The sequence below is a fragment of the Lynx rufus genome, unplaced genomic scaffold, assembly GCF_022079265.1.
Source record: "Lynx rufus isolate CCGP_SWC_20201006 ecotype Redwood Valley unplaced genomic scaffold, mLynRuf1.p SCAF_27, whole genome shotgun sequence".
Lineage (NCBI taxonomy): Eukaryota > Metazoa > Chordata > Mammalia > Carnivora > Felidae > Lynx > Lynx rufus.
Window position 1 is genome coordinate 15,823,951 of NW_025814842.1, and position 18,888 is coordinate 15,842,838.

Genomic DNA, 18,888 nt, shown 5'->3' on the forward strand with positions numbered 1-18,888 from the left:
CGCCAGGTGGCTGGCTAGAGGGTGACCGCGCGGCCAGGAGGTGGTGAGTGCCGGGCAGGCGGGACGGGAGGGACGCGCGCGGCGGGCGGAGCGGAGGACGCCGAGGACCGTGGCGCGCGCCCTAGGCACTGCCCACGTCCGCCTCCCCACGGGCTGCGTTGGGTCCAGCGCCGCGCCGGAGCCCAGAGCCCGCCCCGCCCGAGGGACTCCACCCAGGGGTCGGAGGAGGTCGTCAGTCCCGGCTTGTCTTCCAGACCCGGACGACCGAGGCTCCTGAACGACGAGGAACCGCCCAACATGGCATCGGAGGTGAGTGCGACCTCGTGGACCCAGGTCCTCCGAGTCTCCAAACGAGGGGGAGGGGCGCTCTGGGACCCAGCCAGGGCCCGTGACCTGCACACGGGATTTCCCCATGCCGGACGCGCCGCCGGCCACCCTGCCGGTAATTGTCTCCTCTGGCTCCAGGCGGTGGGTTCCTCCTGGAGCACTTGCTAGAGCCTGGGAAAGATCTTTGCGCGGACTTCTACTCTCCCCCTCCCCGCTCCCCAGGGGCCTGTGTGGCATTCACCAACCCACACTGCTAGGGAAGGTGGCCTTGGCCTGACAGCGCTTCCGGCGAGGGGGCAAGAAAGGAGCTGCCCACTGATTCAGCCTCCTCACCTCTTCATTCCTGCTTTCCCGATGTCCTTCTGTCAGTCCCCACCCTGCGCCCCTTCTCCTGTTGTAGCACTTGTCATTACGTGGCAGAGTCCACATGACTCTGGCTTGTGGAAAGAACCGGGAGGTAGGGGACCATGCCCTGTGGCCCCAGTGGCCCCAGTGCCTGGTGGCTTCCTGTCTCACTGGCCTCTCTTCTTTAGAGCCAGAGGACTCCTGGGTTCTCTTCCTGACCACTGAGTGGCAGGAGTCCTAGGTACAGGTTCTTTTCCTTGGGCCTCAGTTGATTTATCTGGCAAATGGGAATAATAATAGATTTCCGCCTCCCTCTGTAAGGTACTGGATCATGAGGTCATTGTTTTGAACCCTTCAGGTGAAAGGGGCTGTTGGCTTGATGCCAATGAAGGAACCTGGAGCCTGGGAAACCAGAGATCTAGGTTCCAGTCCTTTTTGGTCCTCATTAGCTAGCAAGTCACTTCCTCTCTCTAGGCCTCAGTTTGTCCATTTGAATAGACTGGATAAGAATGCCTGCCCTGCTAGTTTCTGGATCAGGGCTTGCACTTTGAAGGCAAACAAATTTGGTTTCTGAAGCAGTCACTTGATCTCCCAGGGTAACAGTGCCCACCTCATAGGAGGGTGTAATAGCATATGTAGAATGCCTAGCACAGGGCCAAGTTGTTGGACTATAGTAGGTGCTCAATAAATGGTGGCTAATGATACAGTAACTACAGGTTATTTCCCTTGTGCATTCTTTTTTTTTTTAAACGTTTCATTTTATTTTTTGAGAGACAGAGTGCGAGCAGGGGAGGGGCAGAGAGAGACGGAGACACAAAATCCAAAGCAGGCTCCAGGCTCTGAACTGTCAGCACAGAGCTTGATGCGGGGCTCGAACCCATGAACATGAGATCATGACCTGAACCGAAGCTCAACTGACTGAGCCACCCAGGGGCCCCTCCCTTGTGCATTCTAAATTGGCTGTTGCTCATTCCTTCCAACCTCAAGCAGTCCTGCTCCAAAGGTATCTCTCTGGCCCTGATGTGTCCTAGCTTAGAGGAGTGCTCTCTCCCTGCACATTAGCCACCCCCCCCATCTTCAGAGCCCAAATGATGGCACCTCATTCTGACCTCCATCTGGGGTCTTTAAGCCTGCCAGTGGGGTGGGAGCTTGGCCCCAATACAGAGTGGGCCGCCTTCAGGAGACCAGAGCATCAGGTGACTTTTGCTGGCCCCAGGCCGTCCTGTGGGTTGGTACTAATTGGTTTGGCTGCAGCCCCACTTGTTAAGTAGTTGTTATTACTAACAACCCAGGCAGGGAGTCCAGAGGCCTGCTGGAAGAGGCAGTGCCAGGTTCCCGGCTGAGGGGGGTGGGCTGGCTCTCAATCCTGGCTGGTTGGCCCTGGCCTGCTGGCCCCACTAGTCAGGACGAGGGACCCACGTGGTGCTTTGTGGAGATCTAGGCTTGGAGGGTAAGGGATGGATCTGGCTCAAAAGGTTGAGGGGGTGGAGGCTGCTGCTGCAGGTCAGAGCCCTCTGGCAGCCAAGGCTGCTGGGCAGTGAAGAGGTCAGCTCACAGTCTGGGGCCAGAGCACAGTGGAGGCCCCCATAGTGCACACAAGACCCAGGAGTGGCTCTAAAGCGCCGCCTGGCTCTAGCGGCCCTCAGCCCCTCCCTTACTAAGAGAGGTTACTGGGTGCCAGGCACTGTGCTATGTATGAGCTTAGTAAATTTAATCTAATGAAATACTCACAAGTCTATCAGGTAGGTACTACTCTTGACTTTATATTATAGAGCGGTAATCCCAAGGCTTAGAGAGGTTGTATAACATGCCCACAATCAGGTGGCTGGGAGAGGTCCTGGACGTTGCAGGGGGACAGAGGAGGACATAGGTCCCCAGAGGCCATTATAAACTCCCCCTCCACAGGAAAGTTGGCAGAGAAGTGACATGCCTACCTGCACCCAGGGAACACTCTCCTAATCCTTGGCATTTTGGGAGCTAAGGCAGCTCCCCATGTGTTCTGTACCCCTCCCCCATCTGTCATATGCTGTGGCCTATGCCCTCTTTCAAAACAGAGGTGTCTCTGTCCCACCCCTCCGCCCTTGGCTCCCGGAGGGACAGAAGGTCAGCTAGTGACCTTCTAGAAAGCCAATGATAACAAATGTGTCAGAGGTGCTCTCCAAGGGAGTGGTGGGGGTTGGGATCTTAGGCCCCACCCCAAGCTGTGGTAAAGAGATGCTGGTCGTTTGAGTCTGATGGGGCCCCTCAGGTGCTTCTTGCCTGTCCCTGCCACAAAAGTTCAGGGTATCAGGGCTATCAGAGCAGTCCTGGTGGAATGTGGGGTTTAGAGCCTGCATTCTGCTGCAGATAGCTGGGCCACAGTCCTGGCCCTACCGCCCCCAGCAAGGGCAAGCCGTGTAACTGCTCTGTGCCTTGCTTTTCCCCTTGTTTCCCCAAGGATACACTTGGTACCTGCTTCAGAGAGTTTCCGTCCGCGCATGCCAAGCAATTAAAGTTATGCCTGGAACACAGTGAGAATGCACTACATGTTAGCCAGGATTCTTATCGTTAGCGCTGGAATATCAGCTGGATTCAGACTCTGGACTCCAGAGTGACTTCTCCCCTTGGTCAGTGACAAAAGGTCCCAGAAACTCTGCTGTGGTCTCAGGGTGTCTTGTACCCTGCCATCATTTCCTTAGCGAAGTGTCACATGGTAGGAAAGAACCCTAAGTTCAGTGTCCAGCCACATTCCCACACTGACTCCCTGAGTGACTTCAGGCAAGTTCCCGATCCTCTCTGAGCCTCAGTTTCCTTGTCTGTCCAGCGAGAATAACCCTGCCTGCTGGTTCCCACTGCCATCAGACTTCATAACTCTCCTGCAGGCCCTTTGTGAGAGTCACTGTCCTCAAGGGTGGGGAGGACACTAACTGCTCCTGCTCTCCTGCCCAGAGCGGGAAGCTATGGGGTGGCCGGTTTGTGGGAGCAGTGGACCCCATCATGGAGAAGTTCAACTCATCCATTGCCTATGACCGGCACCTGTGGGAGGTGGATGTGCAGGGCAGCAAGGCCTACAGCCGGGGCCTGGAAAAGGCGGGGCTCCTCACCAAGGCTGAGATGGACCAGATACTCCATGGACTTGACAAGGTACTCTCTCCACCCTAAGGGCCACCCTAGAGCTCCTCCCTGTGGTCCCAGGCCCCTACCAAGTCCTGAGCACAGGTTACAGTGCTCTCCATGCACGTCATTTCCTGTGATTAAATGTCAAGGTGCCCTTTAAACTGTCTCTCTTCATCCTTTAATGCCCGTGGCTCATGGGGGAGGGAGGGCTGGGCCTGAGCTGCTCCCTTGGGGGCGGTGACTGCACCCCCTGTGGAGCACTCACTGTTCCTGTGGAGCACTCACTGTTCCTGTGGAGCACCCCCAGGACTCAGCTCCTATACAGAGACAGTCAGTGATCAGAGTGGGAGTGCAACCAGGGATGGGGCCCTTTGACTGTGGATGCCTGGCCCCTGGGATCATTGCCATCTGCTACAGGTGGCTGAGGAGTGGGCTCAGGGCACCTTCAAACTCAGCCCCAATGATGAAGATATTCACACGGCCAATGAGCGGCGTCTGAAGGTACGACCCCCTCAAGTCCCCCTGGCCTCCCCTCTTCACCTGGCCCTTGGTCACTGGGAGCATAAGTGCCATCATTCTGTTCCTTTCATCACTGGCAGAGTGCAGGCCAGACCCCAGAACAGGCGACCTGGGCAGAGACGGCAGGGACCAGGAGTAGGGAGGGAGGAACCAGGGCGTGCCTGGGCTGACCCCACTGGGTCACGAGCAGGCAGACCCTGACCCCATGCCTCCCTCCACCCCCAGGAGCTCATCGGTGAGACTGCAGGGAAGCTGCACACGGGACGAAGTCGGAATGACCAGGTGCTGCTAGCTCTTCTGCCCCGTGCCCCATGCCTTCCCAATCTTGGGGGACCCAGGAGGCAGATTTGGGGCTCGGCAGTGGTCTGGTTCCCCAGCGAAGCAACACATCTGTCTCCCTGAGTGCTGCCTTCTCCTCCCCTCAGGTGGTCACAGACCTCAGGCTGTGGATGCGACAGAACTGCTCTAAACTTTCCGCCCTCCTCTGGGAGCTCATCAGAACTATGGTGGATCGGGCAGAGGCGTGAGTCTCCCATGGACACCCAGGTGGCAGAGAGGGGCATGAGGGCAGCCGGGGGCTCCTCCCCTAAGACAGGCAGATCTAGGTGGCAGAGGTGAAGAGGGTCGGAGAGCCAGGCTGGGGTTCATGGGCATCCTGGAACTCCTAGACTAAGTGAGGCAAGCAGCCAGGAATGGGGGCATTTCTTGCTCTTTGCTACTCCCATGCCAGCCAAGCTCAGCAGGCAGGGCGAGCTCACCCTTTGCGGCTTCATAAGCAGGAGGCTAAGGCACTAGGCAGGTGCCCTGAAGCCTGAGGAAGGGGGCTGGCTGTGCCTGGGGCAGCCACAGTCACTCTTTAGCCTGCCTATGCCCTATGTCCCCATTCCACCCCCCATCCCCAAAGCTGCTTCCCAATGGCCTCATCCCAAGCTTTGGCTTCTGTGGCCTCATGTCTTTGGCGTTGGCTTTGTTCCTTGCAGACCTGGCTACTTTGCTGCCGAGAAGTCCCTACCTGGTGTCAGAGATAGGGTTAACCCTTCCTCTTTCCCAGCTCCCTGTGACCTCTTTTTCACAGACCTTACCACCTGGGGGAAAACAAGGGCATAAGAACTGTCACCCTGGGGGTGCTGGGAGAAATAGGGAGTGACTGCTAATGACTACAAGGTTTCTTCTTTGGGATGATGAAAATGTTCTAAAGTTGATGTGGTTGATGAGTGTAGCTAAGGTGTACAGTTTAAATGGGTGAATTGTATGTGAATTATATCTCAGTAAAGCTGTTTATTAAAAACAAAATAAGCCAGAACTGTGTGCCCCTGCCTTACCCACTTTAAAGTGCCCCTGGCTCTTCTAGAGTCCTTGGGAGCTTCTTGAGTGCGCACAAACATGACTCCCCGCCATGTAGTACCCACCATGTGTCTCCTCCTTTGCTTTCACCTCTGCTCAGCGCTGAAGACTTAATCACCTTTGGTCCTAGCCAAAGTCCTACTCCTGGGAGGCCCCATGGCACTGGCCTAGTCCTTGGATCGCCCCACTTCTGGCTGCTTCTTTTATGATGTGTTTGTCCCCAGGAGATCCCTTGCTTTCTTGTGCAGGCAGATCCTTGGTAGGCTTGCCCTGCTTTTCCTTGTAGGGGCCAGGCCTGCAGGGTCCCAGGTGTCACAGGCAGTCCTTGCCTGAACTTCCTGTACCCCTCAGGCCCTGCCCTTATTCTTCCCCCACAGGGAACGTGATGTCCTCTTCCCAGGGTATACACACCTGCAGAGGGCTCAGCCCATTCGCTGGAGCCATTGGATCCTGAGGTGGGTGGGTGGGTGGGTGGGGCATCATGGAGGGACTGTGATGGAAAGGAGGGCCCAGGATGCCCTGACCCTCTTGCCCCCTGGCTTCCTACAGCCATGCCGTGGCACTGACCAGAGACTCTGAGAGGCTGTTGGAGGTACAGAAGCGAGTCAACGTCCTGCCCCTGGGGAGGTGAGTGAGGCCCCAGTGCTCTGAGGGCCTAGTTGGGGGTAGTGGTTGCTATGTCACATCGTCCCTGGGGATCCACAGAATAGGAGGGACCAGGAAAGACAGAGGAGAACAGAGAGGCAAGTAACTGGCTTCCCTGTCCAGGGTTCTTCCGCTGTGGAAGGGAGGGAACCGTGCATGGAACCCCACCCCCCCCCCAGCTCTCTCTAAGATGAGGACAAGCAGGCTAGTGAGTATGTCAGAGCTTAACCTCCAGAGAGGTTCCAGAGAGCTGTCCAGCTGCCCATAGCCCACCATTTCCCCACCGTGGGGACAAGTGTTCTGTCACCCGTACTGACTCGGTGGCAGCCCTGACAATCAGGGCTTGGCTCTGGGTGTGCAAGTGTGTATGTGCCAGGGCCTGCCTGCCAGGAGCCCTGGTCACCTGGAATCGCCTATTTTTGCAGTGGGGCCATTGCAGGCAACCCTCTGGGCGTGGACCGTGAGCTGCTCCAAGCAGGTGAGGTGCCCTGCCCCTCCTCCCCAGGGAGATCCCCCTCAGCACCTGCCAGGTCCCACACACACTTGGAGAGGGCAGGAGTCTGGTTGAAAACTGCATTTATTACCTATGGACACTGAAGCTAGAGAGGCCAGAGAAGGCCTGTGGCCAGGGTGCATTGTGCTGGGGAGTCTCAGGGCTCTTGCTTCCTTCTTGGGACCCAACCCCCATATCCTGCCCCTCCCTACTCTCCTCTCTGAAAGGGTCTTAAGGAGGAGGTGGCTGGGCAACCTGGTTTGGGGTAGAGGAGGCCCCTTCTTTCCCTCCAGCCCAGCCCTATTGCCTTCCTCATTTCCCTGTCCTCCAGAACTGAACTTTGGGGCCATCACTCTCAACAGCATGGATGCCACCAGTGAGCGAGACTTTGTGGGTGAGTCCTGGGGGCCAGCCCGCTTGTCCCCTGGGGCCACTCCCCTGCACTGTGCTCTAATTTGTCCTCTAGCCTCCTCCCACCCCAAGTTTGGTCCCACCTGGGGATTCTCCAGACTGAGCGAGGAACAAGAGAGGCCTGGTGACCAGAAGGCCTGCTCTCCCTTTCCTCCCACAAGCTGAGTTCCTGTTCTGGGCTTCACTGTGCATGACCCACCTCAGCAGGATGGCTGAGGATCTCATCCTCTATGGCACCAAGGAATTCAGCTTTGTGCAGCTCTCAGATGCCTATAGGTAAGTCCAGGCCCTGCCCTACCCCAGTTCTGCACCTGGCATACGGCTTCCCTCCTCCCCCTGCCACCCCCCGGGCACACCTGGACTGCATGCTGCTGGACATCCCCTGATCCAGCCAGCACACCAGCCGAGAGGCAGGGGAGCCCTTTCAGCCTCAGCATCTCTGTCCCCAGCACCGGAAGCAGCCTGATGCCCCAGAAGAAAAACCCAGACAGCTTGGAGCTGATCCGGAGCAAGGCGGGGCGCGTGTTTGGGCGGGTGAGCAGGGCAGGGAGTGGGGGCAAGGCTCTGGGCTGACCCGGAGGGTCCTGAGGTCCAGCCTCCTGCTTCTCACTCTTCCTTCAGTGTGCTGGGCTCCTGATGACACTCAAGGGACTTCCAAGCACCTACAACAAGGACCTACAGGTGCGAGGCTGGGGCTGTGGATGAGGGGCCCATCCACATACTGCACATACACCGTATCCCAGTTCTCAGGGCCCTGGCACATCCAGGCAGGGGTTCACAGAATTGCCACCTTCTGTCCTATGTACCCAGCCCTTGACTGCCCTTGAGAGCTCTCTCCTCCCTGCTGATGTGGGTTGTACGAGGTGCTGAGTGTTCCCAGTGGAAGGCAGTGGGCATGCCTCGGTGGGGGACAAGGCTGCTGGGCTCTCACTTCCTGCCACATGCCTCCCAGGAGGACAAGGAAGCCGTATTTGAAGTGTCAGACACCATGAGTGCCGTCCTCCAAGTGGCCACTGGCGTCATTTCTACACTGCAGGCAAGCCACCCCCCTCTCCCCTCGGCCCCTACACTCTGGGATGGGCATGCCAGGAGGCCATCTTGAGAGGAGATGAGAGTTGATGTGTCCAGAAGATCTGAGGCAGGGGGAGGTGGGTATGTGTTTGTTCCTGCCCCTGGGAACACTGAAGTGACAAAAGATGCTAGCTACAGTAGAATGGAACTGGGTTAGACTCCAGGGGTCCCATCAACTGGCCTGACCAGATTTCTTTTTTCGTCACTTACTATGGGAAATTTCAGGATGCGCGGTTGAGAGAACGTATCATGAACCCCTATGGACTAACATGCAGCTTCAACAATAATCAACTCATGGCCTGCTCTTGCTTTGGCTATCTTTACCCACTACCCACCACCTCGTTATTTTTAAGCAAATCCCCATCATATCATTTCATTCTTAAATAGTTCAGGATGTGTCTCAAAGCCGTGTTTCTCAAACTGTAGTCCCGGGACCAGCAGCCTCAGCAGCACCTGAGAATGTAATAGAAATGCAATCCTAGGGGCGCCTGGGTGGCGCAGTCGGTTAAGCGTCCGACTTCAGCCAGGTCACGATCTCGCGGTCCGTGAGTTCGAGCCCCGCGTCGGGCTCTGGACTGATGGCTCGGAGCCTGGAGCCTGTTTCCGATTCTGTGTCTCCCTCTCTCTCTGCCCCTCCCCCGTTCATGCTCTGTCTCTCTCTGTCCCAAAAATAAATAAACGTTGAAAAAAAAAAATTAAAAAAAAAAAAGAAATGCAATCCTAGGTCCCACCCCAGACCTCCTGGATTCGAGACTCTGGGGGGTAGGGCCCAGCGATTTATACATCCCCCTGGTGGTTCTGATGTGTGCTAAAGCTAAGGACTCCAAAAAAGGGCCGGCAACCCCTAGTAGCACACTGAAACATTATCAGTAGTGATGACAAAATGGCTCGAGCAGAGAGGGCAGAGTAGGCTGGATTAGAGTGGATCTGCCCAAGGCTGGGGACATCCTGGCTAATGGGGGTGGTGGTAGGCCTTGGGCCTGGGGCTGGCAGCTTCGCCACCCAGGGTCCCCAGGACTCACCACCGCCACCACTGGCATCCCCCAGATTCACCGTGAGAACATGGCACGGGCTCTTAGTCCTGACATGCTGGCCACTGACCTCGCCTACTATCTGGTCCGCAAAGGGGTAAGTGTGGAGTGGCAGGGGTGGGGGTGGGGCCAGGAGATGGGGGTGTTGCCCAGGCTGGGGCTGGGGGTCGTGGGGGAGGACATGGACAGAACAGGGAGCAGAGGAAGGCCGAGTCAGTGCTGCCCTCGCCCTGGCTCCCCCAGATGCCATTCCGCCAGGCCCACGAGGCCTCTGGGAAAGCTGTGTTCATGGCAGAGACCAAGGGGGTAGCCCTCAATCAGCTGTCGCTGAAGGAGCTACAGACCATCAGGTACAGCCCCCTTCCCTCTGCTGCCTCCCAGGAGGTGGGCCTGGGCCCCTGAGGCCCCCGGTGGCCCAGCTGGGCCCTGGCCCATCTCCTCCTCCTTCCCCCAGCCCTCTGTTTTCAGGTGATGTGAGCCACGTGTGGGACTACGGCCACAGTGTGGAACAGTATGCTGCCCTGGGTGGCACGGCGCGTGCCAGTGTCGACTGGCAGATCGGCCAGGTGCGAGCACTGCTGCGGGCCCAGCAGGCCTAAAGCCCTCCCCACCCTGCTCCCAAATAAAGTGGGCCCAAGAGGAGACTGCTGCTCGTGTCCTGCCTAGCCTGTCTCCCTCAGCAGCGGGCTTCCAGGGGTCTGCTGAGCGAGCAGCGGGGGCCATCAAGATAGTGGAGAAAATAGGCAGGGATGACAGAGTCACGGGTGGGGAAGGAGGAGAGGGGATTGTCCTCATTAGAGCCCCTACCCTGCTTGGGCCCCACACCCTTCACCGCAGGGCAACACAGTGACCTCCCGTCTAGGGTGTCTTGGGAGGCTTGGCCTCCTTGGAACCTTGGTGGCACCTGATGGGCTTGGTTAACTCGGTCTTTGTTCATTGTCCTTCCTTCCAGTGTCCCCCAGGCTCCCCTGCTCACATTCTCCCCATGCTCACCCACCCTTTCCTGAACAATCAGGCATGATTACAGGGTGTCCTGTGTTCTCGTGGGGGGAATGATGTATTTGGTGGTAAAATCAGTCATCCAGGTAGCGTGTGATGCCACGCACTAGGTGAGCTTCATACACAGGTGAAGCTGTCTCCTTCACCCTAGAGAGTAATGTACAGATAAACTCCCAGCACTGACCATGAGGTGAGGGCCACAGATAGGGGGAGCCTGCCCTGTGTTGCAGTCAAAGAGTTACATTTGGTCTGCAAAGGGACTGAGGCCAAGCCTGGCAGACAGTAGATGTTCAATAGCAGTGAGTCCCCAGAGCCGGCAGAGACCTGACCAAAATCCTGGTAAGAAATATCTGAAATTTATGTTTTATTAAGAACAAAGCTAAACTGAAGGAAGAATGAATAAGCCCTCCCACGTGTTTCCACGAGCAATGGAAACACGGTAAACTAAAGAACCAAAACTGCAGCAGTGGGGACACAACACCAAATTCCAAAAAAGGCCGAAGCCATGGGTCACAGAATGTTCTAGAATAGTGGCTCTGGAAGTGTGGTTTCTCCTCCCCAACTCATCATCTGGGGATTTGTTTAAAAATGCAGACTTTCAGGGGTGCCTGGGTGGCTCAGTCGGTTGAGTGTCTTGACTTCAGCTTAGGTCATGATCTCGTGGTTTGTGAATTCAAGCCCTGCGGTGGGCTCTGTGCTGTCAGCTCAGAGCCTGGATCCTGCTTCAGATTGTGTCTCCCTCCTCTGCCCCTCCCCTCTCTTCTCTCTCAAAAAAGAAAAAAAAAAACTAAAAAAAATTTTAAATGCAGACTTTCAGGCCTTAGTGAAACCTATTAAATCGGATTCTGTGTGAGGCCCAGCTGTTTTCATAAGGCCTTCAGGTGATTCTGATGTGCGTTCAACTTTGAAAATCACTGGTCTCTAGAATCTTGTTACCCAGAGTTGCTACAGACCAGCACCCCACCTGGGTCCCAGCCTGACCTGATTCAGAGTCTGCATTTTATTTTATTTAATTTATTTTTTAAATGTTAACTTATTTATTTTGAGAGAGAGAGAGAGAGAGAGAATCCCAAGCAGGTTCCACACTGTCAGCACAGAGCCTGATGTGGGGCTTGATGTCATGAAGCCTGGGATGATGACCTGGGATGAAATCAAGAGTCAGCCGCTTAACCAAATGAGCCACCCAGGCGCCCCAGAATCTGCATTTTAACAAACTCACCAGATGCTTGTTGCACATGCTAGAGTCAAAGTGCTGATCCAGAGAATGCCTAAAATCTAGTCTCAGAAATGAAGGGGTTTATGTCCATCAAACAGCAGATAGGATTAAAATAGTAATTATAATATATACTGTAATACCCATGATGCAAGGAACACTTCCTGCCATACCACCTCCATCAGTGGGGCACACCCCAATCTAAAGTGGGAGCTTTACGTTCAGACACTCCTATTAAAAGTTTCTCCTTAACTGGAACCAGCCTTCCACATGTGAGCCTAGACACATGCGGTCCAACTTGACCAGAAAGAAGGAGTCTCTCCTGTCCCAGGGAGAGCAAGAATTTGTGTAACTTTCTCCAGACTGTCCATACGTGGTTGAGTTACGCCCTGTGTCTGCCTCTTTCTATTCTGGAACCAACTGGCTATTTACACCAAAGCTCAGTGTGACCTTGTATTGGGTTCCTATTGCTGCTGTAACAGATTACCCCATACAGTGGCATAAAACAACATAAACATTTATCTTACACTTTGTGAGGTCAGAGTCTGAAATGGGTTCTACTGAGACAAAATCAAGGGTCAGCAGGGCTATGCTTTTTTTTTTCAGAGATTCTAAAGAAGAATCTGTTTTCTTGTAGTTTTCAGTTTCTAAAAACCATCTGTGTTCCTTGGCTTTGTGGCCCTTTCCTTCCATCTTCAAGGCCAGCAGCATAACTGCCATCTCTAACTCTGACCCTCTGCTTCCTTTGTCGCATCTTCTGACTGACCTCTCTGCCTCCCTTTTATAAAGACCCTTGTGATTTTACTGGATCCATCTGGATAAACCAAGATCATTGCTTCATCTCAAGATCCTTAATCACATCTGCAGAGTCCCTTTTACCATGTTAGGTGACATATTTTGGGGATTATGACACTGGGGATTCATTCAGTCTACTACATTTTGTTGTCTGGCTCTCAAGGATTAATGCCCATCCCACATGCAAAACATTCACTCCATTCTATGTTCCCCCAAAGTCTCAACCCCTTATAGCCTCAATGCAAGTTCTAAATCTTATCAGCTCAGAAGTCTCATATCTCATTACCTAAGTCATCTAAATTAGATACGTGAGACTCTGGGTCTGATCCATCCTGGGGCAAAATTCCTCTCTACCCATGAATCTGTGAATCTCTTATGATTGTGGTTTGGATTAGAGTTCACACATACAAACTCAAGAAACAAATAATCTAATCCCAGAATATAACGCTTGTTTAAGCACAAGATAATACTTAGAGGCATTTCAATTTGAAAAGGAAGAAAATGGAAGGGAAAAAGGAATCACCAGTTCCAAGCAACTTTGAAATCCAACCCAGAACACTCCATTAGGTTTCAAGGCCTGAGAATATACGTTTTCCCTGGTCTCTGAAAGTACTGTGTTCTTATGAAACTTTCCATAAGCCAAAATGCTATAAAGTGATAAAGCAATTACCATTAATTTATATGGAAAACTTTTGATCATTCCCAGGGCCCCCAAAATAACCTCTCCTAGGCTATTCTGATACCTTACCACATATCTTGCTACTGGATGCCCAAAATAAATCAAGGCAAAGCACAGATGCTCATAGACACAGTTCAAAGCTATGGTGGCTCGATGCTGAGATGCTGAGTGTAGTTCTCGGGGAAGGAGCTTGGTGATGCCACTCTCACTGCTCTGGGTACGTGCTACCTCTGTAATGGCTCACAGCAAAACAAAATGCTAATTTTGCTTTTTTTTTTTTTTTTTTGTCTTCTTGAAAGCAAAAATCTTTGGATTTCTTTTGGTTAGTGAAACAGGTACTAATGTAGGTCTTCCATAAAAGAGAAGTTGGATACAGGGGTGCCCGGGTGACTCGGTTAAGCTTCTAACTCTTGATCTCAGCTTAGGTCACCATCTCACAGTTCTTGAATTTGAGCCCCGAGTCAGGCTCTGTGCTGACAGCGAGGAGCCTGCTTGGGATTCTCTGTCTCCTTCTCTCCCTGCCCTTCCTTCCCCCAGTCGCTCTCTCCCTCAAAAGAAATAAACTTAAAAGTGAAGTGGCATAAGGCAAACTTCTGAAAAGCAGGGGATCCCTGTAATCCTCTCTGCCCTTAAGCTCTGCGCCCTGGGCCTGTACCACCACCTGCGGAATGACCGTTCCTTTTTCTTGAAGGGTAGTGCATCTTTACCATTGAGTAACATGTAAATATATGACCCTGTTTCCTGTTTGAGGAAAATCGGAAAGCCTTCCTTAATTTCCTTTTCTCTCTTTTCCTTTTAGGCCTCGCTAGCAGTGTTTTTGCTGATGTAACATTCTCAAGAGCTTTGTATATGTCAGGGGAGTTCACTTCATGAGACAAGGGATTTCTCTATAGATCTTTCCTAGATAATCACATCTCTATTCCTGACTTCTGCTGAGATATCTGAGGGGATCTGGGAATCATGTGCCAGATCTCTTCAAAGAGCACTCTTAACACCAGAGTGCTCTGGTCTTTTGATCTCCAGGCACTAGCAAAAGGTTCAGCCACACCGTAGGTTTTCTCCCTAAAGCATGCTTGCCTGACAGTGAATCTTCTAATTTCAGAATCTTTTGCAATCTAGATAGACTGAGAATTTCCCAAATTATCAAGTTCCTTTTTGCTTAACAGTTCTTTTTTTTTTTTTTTTTAAGTTTGTTTATTTTGAGAAATTGCCTGTGAGCAGGGGAGAGGCAGAGAGAGAGGGAGAGAAAGAATCCCAAATAGACTTTACACTGTCAGGGCAGAGCCCGGTGCAGGCCTTGAACTCACAGACCATGAGATCATGATCTGAGCTGAAGTCAGCTGCTTAACCCACTGAGCCACCCAGGTGCCCCTGCTTAACAGTTCTTACCTCAATTTATCTCTCTTGCATTCTATACTCTTAGCTTCCAGGAATGCTGAGAAAGCAAGTTCCTTGCAAAAGGTCAAGAGGTTGTCTTACTGGCTCTTACGCTAAACTTTAATCATCCCTTGTGGATTGGGGCAGGCCCCACATCACTGAGCCTGTTGTCTTCTGAACAAAATCCAGGTCTACAAGAAAAGAGGGGAGCAATGGCTGTGGGTTTAGCAGCCACTAATGTCCAGAACATATGATTACTGTTCTTTTGAACCAAGATTGCATTGACATCTACCACAAAGCAGGTAGACTCAAAGTCAAAACTCCAGAGTTATGTTCTACATGAGCACTGTGGAAATATGTCTCCTCCTGTACTCTGTAATTATTTGAAAAAGTACAAACTAAAATTGTCCCTTGTAGAATTCATCCAAAGTTGGCTTGGTTCTCTGACTCCTGCAAGTTTGATCAGGATTTTATCTATTTTTCTCCTCTGAAATCACCAATAAAAATGATGAAGAAAGTAATGCAGATGACTGAAGCCCTATGGCATATAATCTGAGAACTTTTTCCAGCTTACTTTTTTTAAATGTTTATTTGTTTTTGAGAGAGAGAGAGAGAGAAAGTTCAAGCAGTAGCAGCAGAGACAGAGGGAGATAGAGAGAATCCCAAGCAGGTTCTATGCTGTCAGCACAAAGCCCAACACGGGCCTCTATCCCACAAACTGTGAGATCAGTAATGCTGTCATCCGTTCTAGATTGTTCAAATATCTTACTGAAATCCAGATAGCCTTTGTTAGAGCATTCCCTCACCCAGGTCTAAAAGGGATTAAGAACGTTATCAAAAATTCTGATAAAAAACTTTATCAAAAAGGGAGATGAAGTTATTTTTATAGGATTTGTATTTAGGTACAACTATATTGGGTCCCAGTATCTATCAATTCTTTTTCTTTTTTCTTTAAAAAATTATTTAATGTTTATTTTTGAGAGACAGAGTGCAAGTGGGGGAGGGGCAGAGAGAGAGGGAGACATAGAATCTGAAGCAGGCTCCAGGCTCTGGGCTGTCAGCACAAAGCCCAATGCAGGGCTCGAACTCAAGCTGTGAGATCATGACCTGAGCTGAATGCTTAACCGACTGAGCCATCCAGGTTCCCCTATCAATTCTTTTTCTAAATGCACATTCTCCACTCCTTTTACTCATTCATTCCTTTATTTTTTTAAATAATAGCACTATTGAGATATAATTCACATGCCATGAGACACTTTTAAAGTGTTCGGTTTAATGGCTTTTAGTATGTTGGTAGAGTTGTGCAATAATCACCATAATCAATTTTAGAACATTTCATCACCTCAAAAGGAAGCCCACCAGAAACTTTTGTGCTTCAAAGGAAATGAAAAGACATTCATAAATGGGAGAAAATATTTGTAAATCATATACCTGACAAGGGTCTAGTATCCAGAATATAAAATGAACTTTTACAATTCAACAATAAGTTGAATTTTATTTTAATTTTATCTATTTGAATTAAAAATGGGCAAAGTATCTGAAGAGATATTTCTCCAAAGGAGACACAAAAATAGCCAATAAGCACACTAAGCAATATTGAACATCATTAATCATTAGGGAAATACAAATCAAAACCAAAATGAAAGATCACTTCATGTGCACTAGGATGTGAGTTACTTTTTGTATTTAGTATTAAGGAAAAGGTCCAACTTCATTCTTTCCCATATGGAAATCTATGTGTCTGAGCACCATTTGTTGAAAAGACAATTCATACCCAATTGAATTATCTTGGTACGCTGGTCAAAAAATAGTTGACCAGGGGTGGCTGGGTGGCTCAGTCAGTTAAACGTCTGATGCGGGCTATGATCTCACAGTTTGTGGGACTGAACCCCTTATCGGGCTCTGTGCTGACAGCGTGGAGCCTGCTTGGGATTCTCTCTGCCCTTCCCCCACTCGCGTGCACTCTCCCTCTCTACCTCAAAAATAAATAAATAAAAACTTAAAGACAGTTGACCAATACAGGGAATGAATTGTATGATATGTGAATTATACCTCAAAAAAACTGACACCCCTCCAAAATAATCAACTATTATTTCTAATAAATAAGTATTGTATGGAAACCAATTTGACAATAAATTCATATTAAAAAAAATAAGTATTTTCTACATGGACCAGATATTGCACTCAATGCTTTAAGTTTATTTAGAGCTTGTGGAACTCATCTTCTTCCCTTTCTCGAAAATTTTCTGTTTCTTCCAGTCTCACCAGCATCCTGCTATCAGCCACCACATCACCCACAGAAATTCTACAAACTCACCTTGTTCTCAGTAACACCAATCTCTTACCAACTCCTGTTGCATCTGAATGTGCAAGATTGGGCCTAAAAGCTTAGCCAAATGTTCAGTTTTTCACTTATTTTTGCTCAACTTTCCCTCCCCTCCCCATGGCACCTAGACCAAAGCTTTCACACCTTCTTCAACCTCCTAACCTGATCTGAGCATCTCCCCCAAGCCCCTGGAAACCATTAGTCTACTTTCTGTCTTTATTGGCTTGTCTACTGAATATTTCATACACATGGAATCATATCATATGTGGCTTTTTGTGCCTGTCTTTTTTCACTTAGCATAATGTTTTCAAGGTTCATCCACATTGTAGCATCTATCAGAATTTCATTCCTTTTGATGGCTGAATAACACTCAATTTTATGATATACAACATTTTGTTTAACCATTAATGATAAACATATGGGTTGTTTCCACCCTTTGGCCATTATGAATAGTGCCACTGAGAACATTCATGTACAGGGGTATCTGGGTGGCTCAGCCAGTTAAGCATCCAACTTCAGCTCAGGTCATGATCACATGGTTTGCGGCTTTGAGCCCCACATTGGACTCTGTGTTAACAGCTCAGAGCCTGCTTCAGATTCTGTGTCTTCCTCTCTCTCTCCCTCTCCCACCCCTGCTTAAGTTCTGTCTGTCTCTCAAAAATAAATAAACATTAAAAAAAAATTTTTTAAAAGAACATTCATGCACAAGTTTAACAAAAGCCTCTTAATAACTAAATCCCTCAGTCCTTATCCTACTTGACCTCTCTGAGATTCTAGACAGTGTTGACCATTCCTTCAAGAAATCCCCCCTTTTTAAATTAAATATAATATGTCACAGTTCTGAAAGTAATATTAACATATTAAAAGGATTATACACTATGACCAAGAGAGATTTCCCCTAGAAGGCAAGGATGGTTCAACATACAAAAATTAATCAGTGTGATATACCACATTAACTGAATGAAGGAAAGAAACCCCATATGATTATTTCAATAGATTCAGAGAAAGCACTTGAAAAAACTCAACAAACTAGAAATAGAAGGAAACTAACTCAACATAATACAAGCCATATATGAAAAACCTACAGCAAACATCATATGCAGAGGTAAAAGGATGGAAAGCTTTCCCTCTAAGATCAGGAGCAAGAAAAGGATGCCCACTTCTTCAACATAATCCTAGAAGTCCTAACTAGAGTCATCAGGCAGGAAAAAGAAATAAAGAGCTTCCAAATTGGAAAAGAAGACATAAAATTATTTCTGTTCACAGACAATATTGCCATATACGCAGAAGATCCTAAAGATTTCATTAAAAAACTATTAGAACTTGGGGCGCCTGGGTGGCTTAGTTGGTTAAGTGTCCGACTTTGGCTCAGGTCATGATCTCATGGTCCGTGAGTTCGAGCCCCGTGTTGGGCTCTGTGCTGACAGCTCAGAGCCTGGAGCCTGCTTCAGATTCTGTGTCTCCCTCTCTCTCTGACCCTCCCCCGTTCATGCTCTGTCTCTCTCTGTCTCAAAAATAAACATTAAAAAAAAACTATTAGAACTAATAAATGCAGGAAATTAGCAAGATATGAGGTAACACACAAATACCAACTGCAGCCCTACACACTAACACTGAACCATCCAAAAAATAAATTAAGAAAATTTTATTTACAATAGCATCAAAAAGAATAAAATACATATGAATTAACCAAAGAGGTGAAAGATTTGTACAATTATAACTACAAAACACTGCTGAAAGAAATTGAAGAAGACATTATAAAATGGAATGACATCCCAAGTTCATGGACACTTAGTGATCTACATGTTTAATGCAATTTTTAAGTCAAAATCCAAATCGTGTTTTTAGAAAAATAGAAAAACTCATCCTAAAATGCATATGGAATCATAAGAGACCCCAAATAACCAAGACAATTGTGGGGGGAAAAAGTTGGGGTCTCATATTTCCTGATTTCAAAACCTACAGCAAAGCTATAGTAGTCAAACCAGTGTGAGGACGCCTGGGTGGCTCAGTCAGTTAAGCATCCAACTTCAGCTCATGATCTCACCATTGTGGGTTTGAGACCCATGTTGGGCTCTGTGCTGACAGCTCGAAGCCTGGATCCTGCTTCAGATTCTATGTCTCCCTCTCTCTCTGCTCCTCCCCTGCTCATACTCTCTCTCAAAAATAAAAAAAAAAATTAAAAAAAACCCGGTGTGATACTGGCATAAAGACAGA

The 18,888-nt window shown here is 49.8% G+C and overlaps 1 protein-coding gene across 2 annotated transcripts; it reads left to right on the top strand.

The window, feature by feature from the left end:
• ASL (argininosuccinate lyase) lies at nt 1-10,115 on the top strand. Of its 2 annotated transcripts, XM_047089522.1 has the most exons (17): nt 1-43; nt 255-309; nt 3,601-3,795; nt 4,186-4,269; nt 4,513-4,569; nt 4,713-4,810; nt 6,009-6,086; nt 6,181-6,258; nt 6,702-6,754; nt 7,101-7,163; nt 7,342-7,456; nt 7,630-7,714; nt 7,802-7,861; nt 8,133-8,216; nt 9,299-9,379; nt 9,526-9,632; nt 9,737-10,115. In XM_047089522.1, exons 2-17 carry the CDS (start codon nt 298-300, stop codon nt 9,879-9,881), a joined length of 1,395 nt encoding a protein of 464 aa, XP_046945478.1. In that variant the 5' UTR covers nt 1-43; nt 255-297; the 3' UTR covers nt 9,882-10,115. The 2 variants fall into 2 exon arrangements, with proteins under 2 accessions (XP_046945478.1, XP_046945477.1); XM_047089521.1 differs by lacking the exon at nt 1-43 and having other exon boundaries at nt 203-309.
• The last annotated feature ends 8,773 nt before the right edge of the window (nt 10,116-18,888 follow it).